General features: G+C 42.1%; 2 protein-coding genes across 5 annotated transcripts in view; one reads left to right on the top strand and one right to left on the bottom strand.

The window, feature by feature from the left end:
- Window positions 1–1,754: 1,754 nt before the first annotated feature.
- Window positions 1,755–15,167, bottom strand: LOC131185841 (acyl-CoA dehydrogenase family member 11-like). 2 transcript variants are annotated; one of them, XM_058158767.1, is made up of 14 exons: window positions 14,994–15,167; window positions 12,809–13,041; window positions 11,576–11,675; window positions 9,917–10,034; window positions 9,052–9,194; window positions 8,348–8,494; window positions 7,594–7,688; window positions 7,222–7,321; window positions 6,588–6,728; window positions 5,513–5,605; window positions 4,919–5,026; window positions 4,025–4,196; window positions 3,189–3,255; window positions 1,755–2,616 (listed from the first exon to the last, which is right to left on the bottom strand). In XM_058158767.1, the coding sequence occupies exons 1-14, from the start codon at window positions 15,072–15,074 to the stop codon at window positions 2,490–2,492; spliced, it is 1,725 nt and encodes a 574-aa protein (XP_058014750.1). In that variant the 5' UTR covers window positions 15,075–15,167; the 3' UTR covers window positions 1,755–2,489. The 2 variants fall into 2 exon arrangements, with proteins under 2 accessions (XP_058014750.1, XP_058014751.1); XM_058158768.1 differs by lacking the exons at window positions 1,755–2,616; window positions 3,189–3,255 and having other exon boundaries at window positions 4,069–4,317; window positions 14,994–15,160.
- Window positions 15,168–15,357: 190 nt separating this feature from the next.
- The window catches only part of HORMAD2 (HORMA domain containing 2), a 34,739-nt gene continuing 32,856 nt past the window's right edge, over window positions 15,358–17,240 (top strand). For all 3 annotated transcript variants that reach the window (XM_058158769.1, XM_058158770.1, XM_058158771.1), the window contains exon 1: window positions 15,358–15,552. The gene's annotated coding sequence lies outside the window, so the exon portion shown is untranslated. The remainder of the gene's footprint in view (window positions 15,553–17,240) is intronic.

Genomic DNA, 17,240 nt, shown 5'->3' with positions numbered 1-17,240 from the left:
AGGGGAAATGATGGCGGATCAAGATGGCCTCCCTCTTCCCGCCAAAATCCCCTCACAGCTTTTTGAAAAGTTATTCTTATTTTTCCCATTTTATTACTTGTAATAACTTGATATTCAAAGGAGCTCTCTACCATTTAAATTACTGTTAAAAAGAGCCTTTCGTTTTTCAGCTCCCTATTGCCTAAATTATTGCTATATGAAATATATTTTCTCTTCCCTTGGTTATTCCATAAATTATTACGAAAAAGAGCTTTTTCTCTTTCATCACCTGCACCTTAAACTATTACGAAAAAGATTTTTTTTGCTCCCTCTTCACTTGCCTGTTGCGATTGATTTAAAAATCAAATTGAAAACATGTCAAATTATATTCAATTAGATTTATTTTCATCCATAATGTCTTTTTTGTCTTTGTCTTCTTCTTTATTTTGCCTTTTAAAAGTTTTGAAACATAGTTAGCGTATTCTAGCTTATGATTGTTAGATGTTATCCCCTGTATTTTGCTCTGGGAAGTCGGGGGGGGGGGGGGAGGGGGGGGAGGAGTGGCATTTGCTGAAATTTTCTGTAAAACTTTTTAATAATAATAATAATAAAGTTTTGAAACAAATATTTAAACCTTTAAAATAATAAAAACAAACAGCCCTCTCAAAACTGAGAGAGTGCATTTTGAATGTTCTGACAATTGCAACATTTTGCTTATTGACTCATGTTTTATGTTCAAGCTACACTGTCCTTTTTTATTAACTTCTGTTACATTTTATCCAGCCATTTATTTAGTCCCTTAGGTGTTTTAAAACAAAAATTTTAAAGATTAAAAAAAAAATCTTAAAAGGCAAAAACAGCAATGCATAAAATGCAGAGTTTGAAAAGAGAAAAATCCAGAGATATTTCAGAGGCAGAATCTGGGGACGAAAGAAACTCGTATCCAGGAAGATGCTGATGGCAATTTGTGCTCATCACAGGTGATCAGATGCACATTGTTTGAATGTAAAAATTATATCCAACATGGAACTTTCTCCTCTCCCTTTAGGTTGTGACCCAAAAGCCAGCTCTCTAAATTAATATGGCTACTGCCCAAATCACGCACATCGGCCAGAAAGCATAAAACCTTGAAGGTATGAAACTCCAGATGAACAAAAATGCTTAGGAAAGAAAATTGGGGATTTGGCTTTTGAATTTGCTTTCTTAACAGACACGCAACTCATTTTTGTCTGACGCAGGAAACGGCCCTCTTTCCAAGCCGAATTCCTTCTGAGCAAGAGTCCCTGGTTCTGGTGAAAAGGCTGCTTGCAGTTTCAATTTCCTGCATCAGTTACCTGCGAGGTCTCTTCCCGGAAAGTTCTTATGGAACCTGCTATTTCGAGGGTAACCGTGTTTGCTGCCTTAACTCCCTAACTGAGATTATCGCTCTGGAGGAGCAATGGGCCAGCCGTTTGCCCACCTCCCTTTTGGCAGCCTCCAGAGCCGTCTCCAATGTGGTGCCAAAGCATTTTGAAGATCCAAAATGCTAAATATATTTGCATGCAAAAAGTGAAACAATGTACACTGGATTCCCAGCAAAGCACTGAAAGTTGGTTGCAGTAGCTCTTAGCAAAGACAAAACTATAAACTGTGTAGGTAGTCCTTGTTTTTCCGAAGCCTGCCTCATTGTCCCACATATTCTGGCCCCAGGACCCCAAATGATCTTGAATGGCATCAAGAGAAAATCAATCATTAATCACAAACTACACTGGTAGAAAATAAGCTCGAACTCCAACAATAATCCACCTTTTTTATTTATTTGGGTTTAGTTGTTTAGCCCAAGATATCTTGAATCAATTTCATAATACACAAGTGCAAATTTGAGAGTTCTGGAAAGAGGTAAACCAGAGATAATATATTTTGTTAATTATTAAGAAAATAATTATAGCGAGCCAGATATTTCTTTATTCAAAGTATGCAGAGGCATAGAAATTCTTTTTTTTTTTAAATCTATCATGCATAAAGAAAATTTTAGAAAAGTTCTGTGTAATTCTAGTTTAATTCTTCTTTTAAGAAAAGAAATCAGAATGGAAGAATTACAGAAAAAGAAAAAGTAAATCCACATTGTTCTGAATCAGGAAAGCATTTATAATCTAAAAGAGAAAGAAAAAACTTTTAAACATCCATATTCAATATTTCAAGGACATTTATCACGGGTGTCAGATAGCTAAAGCGATATGTCCATCATGACATTATTGGACAAATTATGAAAACAATTTTAATTTCACACCCATTTATATAGATGGACGTAGTCTATTAAGAATCACTTTTAATTGAGAGAACACTACAGGTAGTCAAATGGTAAAAATGAGAATCGAATGCCATAATACTGAGCATCTGCCAGTACACTTTGAATATACAGCATTATCCAATGCTGTGGAAAGCCAGAGATATTATCTTTACTGTTAAATCGTATGGATTCAATTTGGTATTCCTGTCCTTCATTTTATTTAGTGATCAGCTGTTAATTGCTACAGTTTTCCTCTCAGAGAAGAATACCCATCATAAACCAAAGATTTATCCAGGGAAGCTGCTGTTGAATTGTAAGAACCAGCCTTCTCTTCTCTGTCCACAAGGCAGACATCCTCCTGGCACCACCTGCAGAAGAGAGAAGAAAACCTGCTGCCTTCAAATTAAAACGGGACTTCCCAGTTTCAGACCCCATCTACCTCCACATTGCTTCCTATTGCTATGATTGAAAAGCAATGGCACCTCTTGGCTACCGATGCAGGTCTGTGACAATCAACGTTCAATAAGAGTATGTAGCAGAAAGCTTTGAGGGCATCTGCCTTGAGCTTAATGACACATATATATAAGAAAATTGGAGAAACAGGTTTTGGCTGAGCATTTTGAGCTGGTGTAAACGAATTATTGCATACCTGCTTGTTAGGACAGAGGTGAATGATTTTCCCAGAATCCAGGAAGGGAACTTGTTCACACAACCAGTTAGAACAGAGTTCCCCAATGTTTGTGGCTTTGTGGACTGGTAGGGAGGAGGGGAGAGGGGATGGTTCCATGCGAGCGGCCAGTGTGCACGTGCCCCTGCTGCTCACTTAAATGGCGTGTGCACATGCTTGCCCCTGCTCATGCAAGTCAGGATGCGCGTTTCCCAAATGAATGTCTGCAATCTTTTGGGTTTCTCAGTCTTTGGTGTTAGATTTAATGACTACCTCTGAGCAGTGTAGATGTTTGTGGCTGATGCACCAGCCCTGGCGGCATGCTCCAGTAGAAGGACTCCTGTGGGAATTAAATACATAGTCTATGAACATTTCTGATTGATCTCCCTAATGAGATCTATCCTGTAACCTGAGTCGGCTCCACATTTTAACCACATGGGGAATTCTCTACTGTAGGAAATAATTTGCAAGCTCCTTTTAAAGGTTTCCTATTAATTGCCGTTAGCAGCATTCCTGGAACTACTTTCTCCTAAAGAAAAGTCTTCCTGCTTCTACTTTTGCCACTGCCAAGCTTGATTTTGGGAGAACAGTTCTCAGAATGAGCTATGGAATTAGGAAGGTGAAATAAATATCAGTAGGATACCTAGGAAGGTGATGCAGTTGCTAAAGGCGACAAATAAGAGGCTTGGCTGAGTTCTTGATTTAAAACCCCCAGGTTGCACTGCTTCCAATCCCATGTACAGAAGAAAAGACTAACATTATTGATGTTAGATTTAATCCCAGCTCAAAATCTGTGGGTTTTCCTGCCTCCTTGATCAATTCAGTCTTGCACTGTTATCTTTGGAGTTTTTAGGTTTCTAACAATAGCACATCACTGCCATCTTGTGTTCGGTTTTCTGTAAACTCCATCCCTCCAACAAGAGCCTCTTTCTGGGTGCCTTTTTTTTTTTTTTGCTGCACAATCCTCTTTTTTAAAGCATTGCATACAAACTCCGAATGCTGGGTTGTTTCAGCGGATTATAATTCAAAGCCTTTCTGAGCAACATTCAACAATTTGAGAGGATTTTGTGGTAAGCAAGGAAAAGATTTTCAGGTAATTCTTCCATTACCTTCATAGATCCATGCCAGATTATAGGCAAAGTCTCTCGCTGCCAGCTGCCAGCCAGCTTCTCCCTTCGAGTCCATTCTTCGAACAAACTGCTTGAGTTTTTGCAGATTATTTTGAATTATTTGCACAGAAGCCTGCAGTTCAGACTGCCGGGTAGCTGCCTCCAACTTGGCCTGCAAGAAACCCCCCAAATCACAGAACAAACACACATAATAACTCACAGTACTTCTGCTAGCAAAAGAGGTTACTCAGCTGCTACTTCTCTGAAGATAGGATTCTCTATTCCCTCCAAGACTGTTGCAAAAAAATAAGGATAGGTTTAGTGGCACCTCAAAATGAACTGATGACCTAAGCACCTGTGGAGAACAGTGTCACAGCTTTGTTCAGGCTAAGAACTGCGCCGCCTTTTGAGGGCTACGTACCCAAAATTTGTGATGGGACTAGTACAACTGATCTTAAATCATTTGCATTTAGCTAAAACGTACGTCATACAATGGCTCCCCAGTCATATCTTCTGACACATTAAATATTATTCTGGAATTGTCATTTTTAGAGGTCTCAGGGCCTTCCTGCGCTTTAGATTTAAAACCCTTGGATTGGTTTCTACTTTGGCAGATGAAGGTTACATTTTTCACCCCGAATGGAGGCAAAATAAATTTGGACTGTGCTACTTAAAAGACCAATTTCTGTCATGAACCAATTTCTGTCAACTATGAATATAAAGTAAACCGCAAATTACAGCAAATGACTTCTGAACGGGCAACAGCAGCTCATCAAAGTCAATAAAGACCACCTCAGTTTTATATGAGGCCAACCGAGCACTAGGTGCATCTCAAATTTTAACATTTATAGGTGGTGTGACAAACTCAGGTATGGGTGCCTTCAGAGAGCCTACCTGGGCAGTGGAGAAAAAGACATCCAGTGCTTTTCCTTGGCTCTTGAGAATGCAGCGCAGAACATCCAGGGACAGGATGTTTGTGGTTCCCTCCCAGATTGATAGTACCTGGCGGCGAAAGGGAGGCAGAGCTCAAGAAGCAGATTTTTTTCACATTTCTATAAATGAACACTCTGTACCTTTATGTGTTGTTCTCAGAATAATTGCTTAAAAATAACAACAGCTTCAGTCATGACTTTACAGATGTACCTTTAAATACTTTTCTTCTAAGTGGGTTTGTTTCCAACTATTTGGAACATCTCTAAGCATTACAGAATGCCACTGTTGTTTTTTCAGAGACAAACGTTCTGTTTAAAGGATATTTTATTTCGTTAAGAAAGAACTTTGAGCCTTCAGAGGCCTGAATTACCTTTTCCCCTCTTCTTCATGATCTCAGAACTCTGCGATAACAAAAGTAATGTCAGGAAGAAAAAGTGAAACCAAGGAACTAAGGCGCGGGCTTCTTTTCCTGCTTTTTCTCCCTAAAATAACAGCAGGTTGCAAGAAAGTAGAGAAGGAGTAAAAAACAAAATAAAAAGTCCAGTGCTTCTTTACCTGGCTATCCCGAAGAATAACAGGCAGGCCTGTGTCTTCCATGAAACCCTGTCCTCCGAAACACTCCAGGCCTTCCGAGGCCACAGCGACAGCCTGAAACACAAACGGACTTGTTTACACATCTGACAAATTTGCCAGGCTCCACATACGTAAATGTTTGAATTTTTTTGCTTTTGTGCATTTGATCATTATCTAAGGCAGATTTACTTGAGGATTCGGGGGCCTGTTTGCTTATGGTCTTCTGCCAAGCCAAATAACCAGGAACAAAGTATCCCCTCTTCTGACAAACCCATTTCATTCAAAGGCATCTGCTTTCATGAGTTTCTGACAAAAACTGATGCCTCTGGATAAACGTTCAACAGAACAGAAAGAAGGGCTGACAGTGATTCCCGATTCTTTGATCCCGTAGACTCAACGGCCAAAGAGCCTGGGAATATAACAGCCTGCGCAGATATTTCTTCCCTTGAACCCCCATTAACATCTGCCCTGTATAGGCGCCCTGTTTGCCAGTCGTGGACACCGCTTAGCCCACAGCATCAAACTTTAAGGTGTTGGTTATGACCTTTAAAGCGCTCCATGGCTTAGGGCCTGGGTACTTATGGGACCGCCTGCTGTTACCACATGCCTCCCACCGACCCGTACGCTCTCACAGAGAGGGACTTCTCAGGGTGCCGTCCGCCAAACAATGTCGGCTGGCAGCCCCCAGGGGAAGGGCCTTCTCTGTGGGGGCTCCCACACTCTGGAACGAGCTTCCCCCGGGTTTACGCCAAATACCTGACCTTCGGACATTCCATCGCGAACTGAAGACACATCTTTTCATTCGCGTGGGGCTGGCTTGAACTGAATTTTATTAATTTTAAATTTTTATTAATTAATTTTAAATGGGGTTTTTAGTCTAGTATATTTTAACCTATCAGGCTAATTTTAAAATAAGTTTTTTAATCTGCATTTTAAATTGTATATTGTATTATCTGTTTTATTTTTGCCTGTACACCGCCCTGAGTCCTTCGGGAGAAGGGCGGTATAAAAATCAAATCAATAAATAAATAAAACAAATAAATAAACTGAGCATGACCTGCTTTGCAGTATAAAGTTTAGTGAGAGGGGTGAGCAGCCTCAGCAGGTGCTTCTCTTGCTCCGTCGCCACCTTCGTTTCTTCCAGGCCAAGCAGTCTCGCCACCTCCATCACCAGCAGGAACGCTGCTTGGCTTTGCACCTGCACAAGTGGGAAGGTAGTTCGTCTGAGCAAGACCGGCAGTTTTTGAGACTGGCAACTTCCTCCCTTCCTCCTCCTGCTTCCTCCCTCCACAGCTCCCCGGAGCAATAATCACATGGCAAACTACAAACCATGGTTTGCGCCTTTGTAGGTGGCAAGGACAGTTTCCCTGTGTGTGGCAAGTTCCTGGACAAATCCCTGCAGTTCTCTTGGAAAGGTTTTCGGAAGTGATTTGCCCTTGCCTGCTTCTTCTTCCTAGGGCTGAGGGCTAGGACTTAGGGTCGGACTAGAAGTCCCCATTTCCCAGCCTTGTGCCCTCACCAGTACAGCAAACTGCCTCTCCTTCCATAGTGGGTTGAACTCTCTGAATCTTACATGCTTCATTCTCTTGTTAAGAGTTCTCCAATTGTATGCTACTCTCCCTACACTGGCATCTGATTCCAAACAATAGTAGGAGAACATGCTGGAATCTTTCCCAAGTACGTGTGCTCACCTCCATTCGTGCCAGAGTTTGCATGTGCAAAGGGTGATCTTTGAGGGGTTTTCCAAAGGCTACCCTTTTGGTGGCGTAATCCCGTGCCAGGTCGACCATTCTATGGATGGGAACAAAGTCAGCCACAGGGAAATGTTTAATACACCTGAGTAATCCTCTACAGTCTGCAGGAAGTTGGCCAATATTTTCAGGGGATGTTACCACATCTCTAGCAATTGGAAGTTTAGCACATGCCAAACTACATTTTCCAATTGTTCATAATTGTTAAGTTTGCATAATTATCCTTGAAATAACAATAGAACTGAATTGCTTTTAATTTTGCCCAGATATAGTTTTTCCTAGTTGCTTCTACTTCTCAGGCTTGAAAACCACCTTCTCATACTTCCTGCTGCAGCCACAGCATTATAGATCCTAGTGATGTTCATCATGTTGACGATGTAAGGTATCCCCTGGCCTTCCTTGGAGATCTGAAAGTATCAAGGAACAGCTTCAAATTCTTCGATTTGGTTCCCCTTAAAAACTAAAATGCAATTAAATGGCAACATTGGTACATAAAAAAAAAATTCTTAAATATTTTTAGGATTTGAGGAAAAGCAAAGCTCAAAGCAAAGCTAGAAAGACTACAAACCAACATTTCAATTTAAATAACTAATTCTAAAAAGGTACAAAGTCTACAGATCACAGGGACCATAAAGCTAAGTACACACAATTCAAGCAAAGGAGCAACGTAGGATGCTAAAACCATGTTTGTTATTGAATGCACCAAAGAGGCCTGTTGTATCATTCCTCTGGGGTCTAACGTTTTTTGAACCATTGTTCAGAAGTCTCAGGTTTTTCTTTTCTTTTCTGCTAACAGTTTTAAAAACAACACAAATCGTTTGAAGTAAACCACATCAGACACTAGAGGTGAGGATCTTCCCCTGCGTAACTTTTCCACCTGCTGGTATAAATCCGTATGCTAGCTGGGGAATTCTGGGAACCGAAGTCTACCTATTTCAAAGTTGCCAAGCCTGAGAAACCCTGGTCTAAGTGATCCCTTCCATCCTGCTGATTCTCTCCTTTCAAAGTCAGCAGCCTCTCTCTGCTCCTCTCAATGTCCTGAAATACTTCCCTCCGTGGTTCCTACCAGATGTGCTCGAGCTCCATCCAGCAACAGCTCTGCCGTTGGCAACGCCCTCGTGCCCAGCTTCTCTTTCAGCCGTTGTATTTTTATGCTGTTCAGCTTCCCATCCTCATATATTTTCAGGTAGAAGAGCGAGAGGCCTCGGGAGCCCTGCCACACAAAAGATGCGAACGTCAGACCAAATAAATAAATAAATAAATAAATAAATAAATAAATATATATATATATATATATATATATATAATAAAATAAAATAATGATAATAATAATAACAACAACAACGACAACAACAATAATAACAGAGTTGGAAGGGACCTTGGAGGTCTTCTAGTCCAACCCCCTGGCCAGGCAGGAAACCCTACACCATTTCAGACAAGTGGTTATCCAACATTTTCTTAAACATTTCCAGTGTTGAAGCATTCACAACTTCTGCAGGCAAGTTGTTCCACTGGTTAATTGTTCTGTCAGGAATTTTCTCCTTAGTTCTAAGTTGCATCTCTTCTTGATTAATTTCCATCCATTGCTTCTTGTCCTGCCCTCAGGTGCTTTGGGGAATAGTTTGACTCCCTTTTCTTTGTGGCAACCCCTGAGATATTGGAACACTGCTATCATGTCTCCCCTAATCCTTCTTTTCATTGGAGCTGGAATTCGTGCAACTACTTGCAAGCTGCTGTTTCATATTTTTGGGGTTGGCCTGGGAATCTGACCTGTTTTATCTGCCCATCAGGGCCCACGATCCTCGCCAGGGTCAGCGTCATGTCTGAATCAGCCGCTGATGTGAACCATTTGAATCCGTGCAGGCTGTAGGAGCCATCTGGAAGTTCCCGTGCAACAGTTTCTGTTCCACCTCCTGGGAAAAAAACACATTTTTGTGCTGGGAATTTTCTCTAAAAGAGGATCAATGACCACTGATTGATTAGTTAGATTTTGATTCTGCTTTTCATTCAGGAGTTTATGGTGACTTTCGCAACTCTCTCTTCCTATTTTCCCCAGCACAAACCTGTGAGGTAGGCTGGACTTCAAGAAGTAGTGCCTGCTCAAGCAAACAAACCTTTTATTACAGCCAGACCAGGTCCCAAACGTTGAAGCACCAAAATGCATTTTAAAAATACAATACTTCCTCATTAATGTCAATCCCTACTTAATAGTCCAGCTATTAAAGTTTAAATTAGCTGGCAACACAATTCCTCTGCCTCCGAAGACGTGTTGTAGGGTTTCCAGTTTCATCAGGGATATTGTGATAACTTCTGTGTGAACAAGGAATTTGATTTTATCTGCCATCTGTGATTGCCGAAGGAACTGCACTGAAGATTAATCTAGAAGGCGGTAATTTATACAGCCATTGTGCAAATTGATTTCCCATTCCCTTTTTTATAGAATAGCGTGCATAAAATTCAAAATGTAGCAAAACCCCCGCCAGAAAACATGCCTGGAAAAATAGCCTAACATACAAATGTAACGTCTTTAAATGCAGATTGTTGCCTAAGTCAGCCTACCCGCATACAGTCTTATTCGCTAAACTGTATTATTTCAGAAACAAAGGATTGGGTCTCCCATGTTGCATCTCCTCACCAACATCAGAGCCGCCTTTGCGTTCAGTCATCCATTGGCCGGAGATCCAGAATGTCTTGGGGTCACCTGATGTCAAACGCGCATAGGCTTCTTCCAGGGGTTTTGGGATACCTAAAGACTGTTGGAGTTGCAAGCGAGAGACAAAAGGCAGATACTGTATATAGATGGATGGAGAGGTGAAAAATCTGCCAGCCCTGCCTTCAATTCCTATACGAGATGGGATGACACAAGCGAGAGGACTAAAAATACACGGCGGTCACCATCGTAATCAGTGGCCTATTTGCATCTAGATAGTCAGGATCCCTGGCACAGCAAAGTCATGGCAAAAGTCGCTGAGCAGCAAAGTTAGGCAAGGGAGCTACTGCGCCCACAGGTCTCAAGGGGAGGACAATCACCAAGGCCTTTGTCCTATATGGAACATGGCAGAGAGGAACCAGGCCAGAATCAATTCCTGCTAGCACCACAAGATTCTGAGCTGGATTAACCCGTGCAGCTACTCATCCAGGGGCTTCCAGTTAACAGACCCAGAGGTGCCCCAAGGCTTCCTTCTAAGACAGGGTGCCTTGAGTTGCTCTCCTGGGTGGCCCTTCAGCATCAATGAATGCCAGATGAATTGGAGCAGAGGGCTGCAGCCCCGGCTACAAAATCTCTCTGGTTGAAGCTTTCTGATGCCTGCAAGTGACCCCTTACATGCTGGCTTGACAATGATTCTTGTGCCTTCAGCTTTGGGTGCTTCAGCCGTTCACTGCATAAACCTTTTATCTGCAGAAACTCAACTGGGACTCAGAAAAGCCTGGCCTTTGACCTCTGGATGTAGGATGTCTCTTTCAGCAAGTCAGCCATCAGGGTGTGCAACCCCACTTCTGCTGATCCCACCCACAGCAGCAACAAATAGGCAGCAGCTGAAGGATGCTGTGGTCGAACCAGCTCTTCCACTCCCCATGATCTCAGCAGTAAATATCCACCTGTAAAGACTATTTCGAGAACCAGTTGTTAAGTTGCATCATCAGCTATGGCTTTTGGCACATAGATCCAGTATCATTGTACAGGCTCTGGGAGTGACAGGACATGATTTATTATTTATATATATTTATTCAAGAAAATATACATGGCTGCCCAATTCATTCTTGATGATTCTGGATGGCTTACAAAGTATAGAGTAGAATAACAGAGTTGGAAGGGACCTTGGAGGTCTTCTAGTCCAACCCCCTGCTTAGGCAGGAAACCCTACACCACTTCAGACAAATGGTTATCCAATATCTTCTTAAAAATTTCCAGTGTTGGAGCATTCACAACTTCTGCAGGCAAGTCGTTCCACTGATTAATTGTTCTATTAATTAAAATGATCTTTTTAAAGTGAAATGATTAAGATTAAGTAAAATGATCTGGAATTGGAACCAGATCCTGGGAGTGTTGCTGGGGAGGAGGCAGAATGCAACCGTCTTTCAGGGAATTTTTTGATGGTTTAGATGGAAAGAGCTATGATTATTCAACAGGTACAAAATGAATGTGACTTTCCAATAAATTTAACAATGTGTTATTTAAGAGGATACAATAGAGTAGTATTTTACACACACTAATAAGAACACTTGGAGGTATTAAATAATCATAAGAGTTGCTTAGTTCAGTAGTCCCACCTGTTGAATATTAAAGGCTTACCTCAATTACTTTTGCTGCTCCATCAGTCATGGCTAGAGGGGACATGTAGCAAGCAGAAGAAATTGCAAAAAGATACAGCTTGGCAGCTTGATGAACACGGCTATGAAAAGAGAAATAGATGAAGCTATATTTGGCGTGCCTCCACAAAATGTCCTGTCACTCCCAGAGTTAAAACACTACTGGGAAAAAGACTTCCAAGGAAGGAATGGTAAAGAAATTGGTTACTGGAGAGCCCAAAACTGCAATGGAACGAGGAGCTGATATAGGAACCAGCTTTTCAGAATTCCTCTCAAGAGAAAGAGAGGACTGGGGATCACCCACACTAGCTGCAGACAGCAGCTCCCTGCAGTGAGAATGTACGACAGTGTTCTCCAGAAGGCTTAGAGCAGCAGTTTTTAACCTTTCTGGCTCTGCAGACTGGTGGCAGTGGTGTGGGGGAGAAGGGATAGTTCTGTGTGTAAATAGTTATAATAATTCATCTTATGGATGGTTTAGAATTCTGTAAAAAGAGGAAGATTTTGAAATTAAATATAATAAACCTTCCTGTGGGAAAAATATTGTGGATTAGAACAAACCATCATAAAAGGACTTTGAAGGTTGGACATAGAACCAAAACAAACTAAAGATTATAACTGAAGGAGAAGTGATCCACTAATAGAGAATGGAGCAAAATATTCTAACTTTGGAAGAATTCAAGGATATTTGCAAACAATGCATTTGGGAATTATGATAAGTTATTTAAATTGCTTGTACTTGCGAGATAGGGGAAAGTCAAGTCTTTGAATATCTTTTTTCCTTTTTCCATATATTTTTATATTTTTCTCTGCACTTTTTATATTCCATTTTTATTTTTTTATGTTTTTAAATTTGCATTAGCTTTTTATCTGTGTATCTTAAAACTTTAATACAAGTCATTATTTTGTAAAAAAAAAAAAAAAGGAAGAAAAATAGCAAAAACAGTCCTTGGGTGCAAAGCACTCAAAGACTAAGCAATATAAAACAGACTTTGCCATTTAATATGACTAGGGTGTGTGTGTGTGTGTGTATATGTTTCCTATTTCTAAACTGCCCATCTCCCTCAAAGATTTACTGGGAGTTGGACACCATCTAAATTTAATTTAATTAATTATTACTACAAAAAAGAATCCTACCAAACATTAAGCCATGCTAGGATTCAAAAATTTGCAAGAGGTTCACATGGCTTTGCACAACTCCCATAAACCACTGCAGTACCTCCAACAGAAATATCTCCTTTTATAACCTTCAGCCACAAGCCTCTCCTCAGCAGAGATGTCCTTCAGCCTCTTCCAGGCGTGGCAAGTGGTCACTTGGTCCACACGTCGTCCCCAGGCATCAAAATGCAATAATTTAGGAGGGTTTAGCTCACACTCACGGCCCAGAAAGTGAATTTCATCTTTCACACGAGCTCCGAACTGTTCCAGGTCAATGTTCACTTCGGCAAACACCTACAAGGTCAATGCATAAATATGAACACAGGAACCAGAAAGTTGCCTTTTGAAAAAGCACCTTTGAGACAACTATGGCCAGGAAAACTGAGAATCTCCACAGACAACCAGAAAGTAGTTTTGGGAGAAATAAAGGAAGGTAAGTTGAAAGGCTTCTCTCTCTCTCTCTCTCTCTCTCTTTTTTTTTCTTTTCTTTCTTTCTTTCTTTCTTTCTTTCTTTCTTTCTTTCTTTCTTTCTTTCTTTCTTTGGTCTGTAGTTTCACCTGATGTTGAAGCTGATGTTGCTTCTTCAAACTTCATGCTAAGTTTGTGGTTGGTACAACCTGGTTAGTCTCAGTGTCTTTCCTAAAGAACACTCGGATACATGTGAGCTGGAAACGAGCTTGAAGTTACTCTTCACTCCAAAGTCCCTTCTGACTATTATTCTATATTATTTCACTGCATTCGTATCATTCATTTTTGGGGTTTAAAACAACTGATGAAAATACAGCGTTGAGAAGGCATGTCTGAATCAAAGTTCCTTTTCCTGACAGCTATCTCTGGTTCTGAATCTGAAACATGTCCATGTATTGGGGAACAGAAATTGAGGCGCTCTCCCCAGTTCTAGTTGGCATGGAAACCTCTCCCAAGCCTTCTGTGCTCTTAAACCTCTGCATTAAAAAGGTGCAAGCTGTGCTTGGAAGCCAAAGTGCCTTTTGCACAGGTTTAGTGCTTCTAAAATTGGGTAACAGGTATATATATATATATATATGGTAACAAGGCACAAACCTATTACCCAATCACAATAAGAACATCTAAATCAGTGGTAGTCAACCTGGTCCCTATGGTCCCTACCACCCACTAGTGGGCGTTCCAGCTTTCATGGTGGGCGGTAGGGGTTTTGTACGATACTGAAGCACTTTCCTTTTTTAAAAAAAATGTAATTGATTTTTTAAAAAAAATTTCATAGCATTATTTAAAAACATTTTCATTAGGTTTCATAAAATTCCCCATGACAATTCAAATTTCTGAAAATATACTTGGCAGCATGTGGAAGTGATTTGTATCACCCACGTGTAAGTTTAGTTCATGTTATGTAAGTGAAACTGAATGGCGCTATAGTGGGAGCCCCATCCCAGAATAGCTCGGCGCATCTCCCCCCACACCACCCAGCTGTAACAGACAAGCAGAGCTGGTAGCTGGCGCCCCCTCCCCAAACCCAATCCACGATGCGCGAGAGGCATGCGCAGACAACGATACACTTTATAAATCACCATTACTGTGGAACCGGTGGGCAGTAAGAAAATTTTACTACTAACAGAGATACAAAAGTGGGTGGTAGGTATAAAAAGGTTGACTATCCCTGATCTAAATCGACTTAAAGAGTTTTACCTATATTAGGTAAAAAGGACCTTCTGACAAACAGTTTTGGGGAATGAAGGAACAGGTCCGGGAATCGCTGCTCTAGTCCCAGGAAGAGAGAAGGGTCTTTCCCACCTTCAGTACTATTTGAATTTCTCCCTTCTTTCTGCTTTTTGCCCCTGCAAGCACGAGGCAGGCAGCGATCCCAAATCTGAGACTCAAGAGAACTGGAGCTTCCCGCCCTGGTTGGTACTCTCCTAGAAACCTCCGGCTGGAAGGGATCTCGGAGGTCTTCTAGTCCAGGGGTCTCCAACCTTGGCAACTTGAAGACTTGTGGACTTCAACTCCCAGAGTTGAAGTCCACAAGTCTTAAAGTTGCCAAGGTTGGAGACCCCCTGTTCCAGTCCACCCCCTTGGCCCGGGCAGGAGTCCTCTCTCATCTAGCATGGCGGTTCCCGCACCCTCCTGTCCCTATCAAGAGACCCGGACAGGGGCCGCGGGCGCAGGAGCAAAAGCGGTGGGGAGGGGGCCAAGGGCAGCAAAGGAGGCGGAGAAGCGCCGAGCCAGCCCTGCGGCCCCCACCGCCGAATCCCCGTCTGGCGCTCACCCACCTGGGCGGGCAGATGGGCTCTCAGGTAACCCTGGAGGAAGGGGTCTTCCAGATAGGGGTTCCCTATCCAAGGCGCCTCCATGTTTGCACCCTCGAGCGCTCCGCAGTTCCCCCTGTTCCTGCAAAAGCTCTTGCTGGGGAAGTGGCGACCGGGGTTTCCGGGGCAAACTTTTTGCCCTCCCACGCTGGGTGCCCGAGAGGAGATTCTCTCGGTTCTCTACTATTGCAGCAAGAGAAAAAGGATTGCGAGTCTTTGGACTGCTCTTCCACCCACATTGCGAGAGCGGCTCTGGGCTGGGTCCAAGAATGAGGCCAGGGGATCCCAAGCGATTGGCAGGCAGCCCTCGGGGCTCTTCGTTGCAGGAAGCTCCCCAAATCACCCCCCAATCTTCCCCGCCCCCCCAAAAAAGGGGTAGGGAACGGACCCAGGAAACTGCCAACCAATCAGCCTCACATTAACAGCTGCGAAGATCCCAGAAAAGATAGTCAAGAGATCTTCCAACACGTAGAAAAGAACAAAGCTACTTATTAGAGGCCAAGCTGGATGTGGCAACGAAAGAGTAAGAATAAGAAAAAAAATTAAAATAAAATAAAAAATAAATAAAAAATAAAGTAAAATAAATAAAAAAAAGTAAGAAAGAGAAAGAATAAGGGGCGTGCATAAGCGCACAAACGTGCCTACCGTTCCTGTCCTATTGTTTTTCTTTTCTTCTTCCTATATATATATATATATATATGCTTATACCTCTTAATATTTACTCATATATATGTTTATATACTATATAATCTTTCTATATGATGTTGTGACAAAATAAATAAAATATAAATAAATAAATAAATAAAGAGCCAGCGGTCATCTATGAAGCACCGAACAAAGTCTTGTCAAGCTACCAGAGGACTGGAAAAGAGCTGATGTGCTTGCCCTCTTCAAAAAGTTACAAAGAAAAAAAAATGGATCGACAGGTCAGGGGAAATCCAGGAAAACATAATCCAGAAAGTGGCCTGCAAAACCAGAGAAAGGAGCAAAGTTATGTACTAAAAGGGAATATAGGGCGGGGTGGGAAAGAGAGACAGAGAGAGGCTCCAGCCTGCATTAAAACAGCTCACAAAACGACTTTGGATGGCTAGATTAGCCTTTCATTTAGGAAGTTGAGGTCCACCCTGCTAGTTGGGGAATCCTGGGAAGTAAAATCCATAAATATGATTTATATTGATATATTGACCATCATTTGTGTTGTAAATGTTGTACCTTGATGAAGGTATTTTTTCTTTTATGTACACTGAGAGCATATGCACCAAGACAAATTCCTTGTGTGTCCAATCACACTTGGCCAATTAAAAATTCTATTCTATTCTATTCTATTCTATTCTATTCTATTCTATTCTATTCTATTCTATTCTATTCTATTCTATTCTAAAGGGATGCTGGCTGGGGAAAGGTCCAAGGGTCTGAAAGCTGCTGAAGTTCAAAACCATGTACATCTTAAAGGCTGGGGAATCCTGGGAGTTGATGGGGAATTCTGGGAATTGAAGTGCACCCATTTTCAAGCATGCCGGCTGGGGAATTCTGGGAGTTGAAATCCACCAGGCTTAAAGTTGCCAAGGTTGGAGACCCCTGTCTTAAAGCATGCCGGCTGGGGAATTCTGGGAATTGGAGTCCACAGGTTTAAAGGTGCTGAAGTTGAAAAGCAGTTGAAACGCCTGTACATCTTAAAGCATGCCGGGTGGGGAATTCTGGGGATTGAAGTCCATCCATTTTCAAGCATGCCAGCTGGGGAATTCTGGAGATTAAAATCCACCCATTTTCAAGCATGCCGGCTGGGGAATTCTGGGGATTGGAGTCCACCCATTTTCAAGCATGCCAGCTGGGGAATTCTGGAGATTGAAGCCCACCCATTTTCAAGCATGCCGGGTGGGGAATTCTGGGAATTGAAGTCCACTCGTTTTCAAGCATGTTGGCTAGGGAATTCTGGGGATTGAAGTCTATCCATTTTCAAGCATGCCAGCTGGGGAATTCTGGGGATTGGAGCCCACCCATTTTCAAGCATGCCAGGTGGGGAATTCTGGGAATTGAAGTCCACCCGTTTTCAAGCATGCCGGCTGGGGAATTCTGGGAATTGAAGTCCACCCCTTTTCAAGCATGCCGGCTGGGGAATTCTGGGGATTGGAGCCCACCCATTTTCAAGCATGCCAGGTGGGGAATTCTGGGAATTGAAGTCCACCCCTTTTCAAGCATGCCGGCTGGGGA

The sequence above is a fragment of the Ahaetulla prasina genome, chromosome 15 (assembly GCF_028640845.1).
Source record: "Ahaetulla prasina isolate Xishuangbanna chromosome 15, ASM2864084v1, whole genome shotgun sequence".
In the NCBI taxonomy this organism is placed as follows: domain Eukaryota; kingdom Metazoa; phylum Chordata; class Lepidosauria; order Squamata; family Colubridae; genus Ahaetulla; species Ahaetulla prasina.
This window is presented reverse-complemented; position numbering and strand designations above follow the sequence as displayed.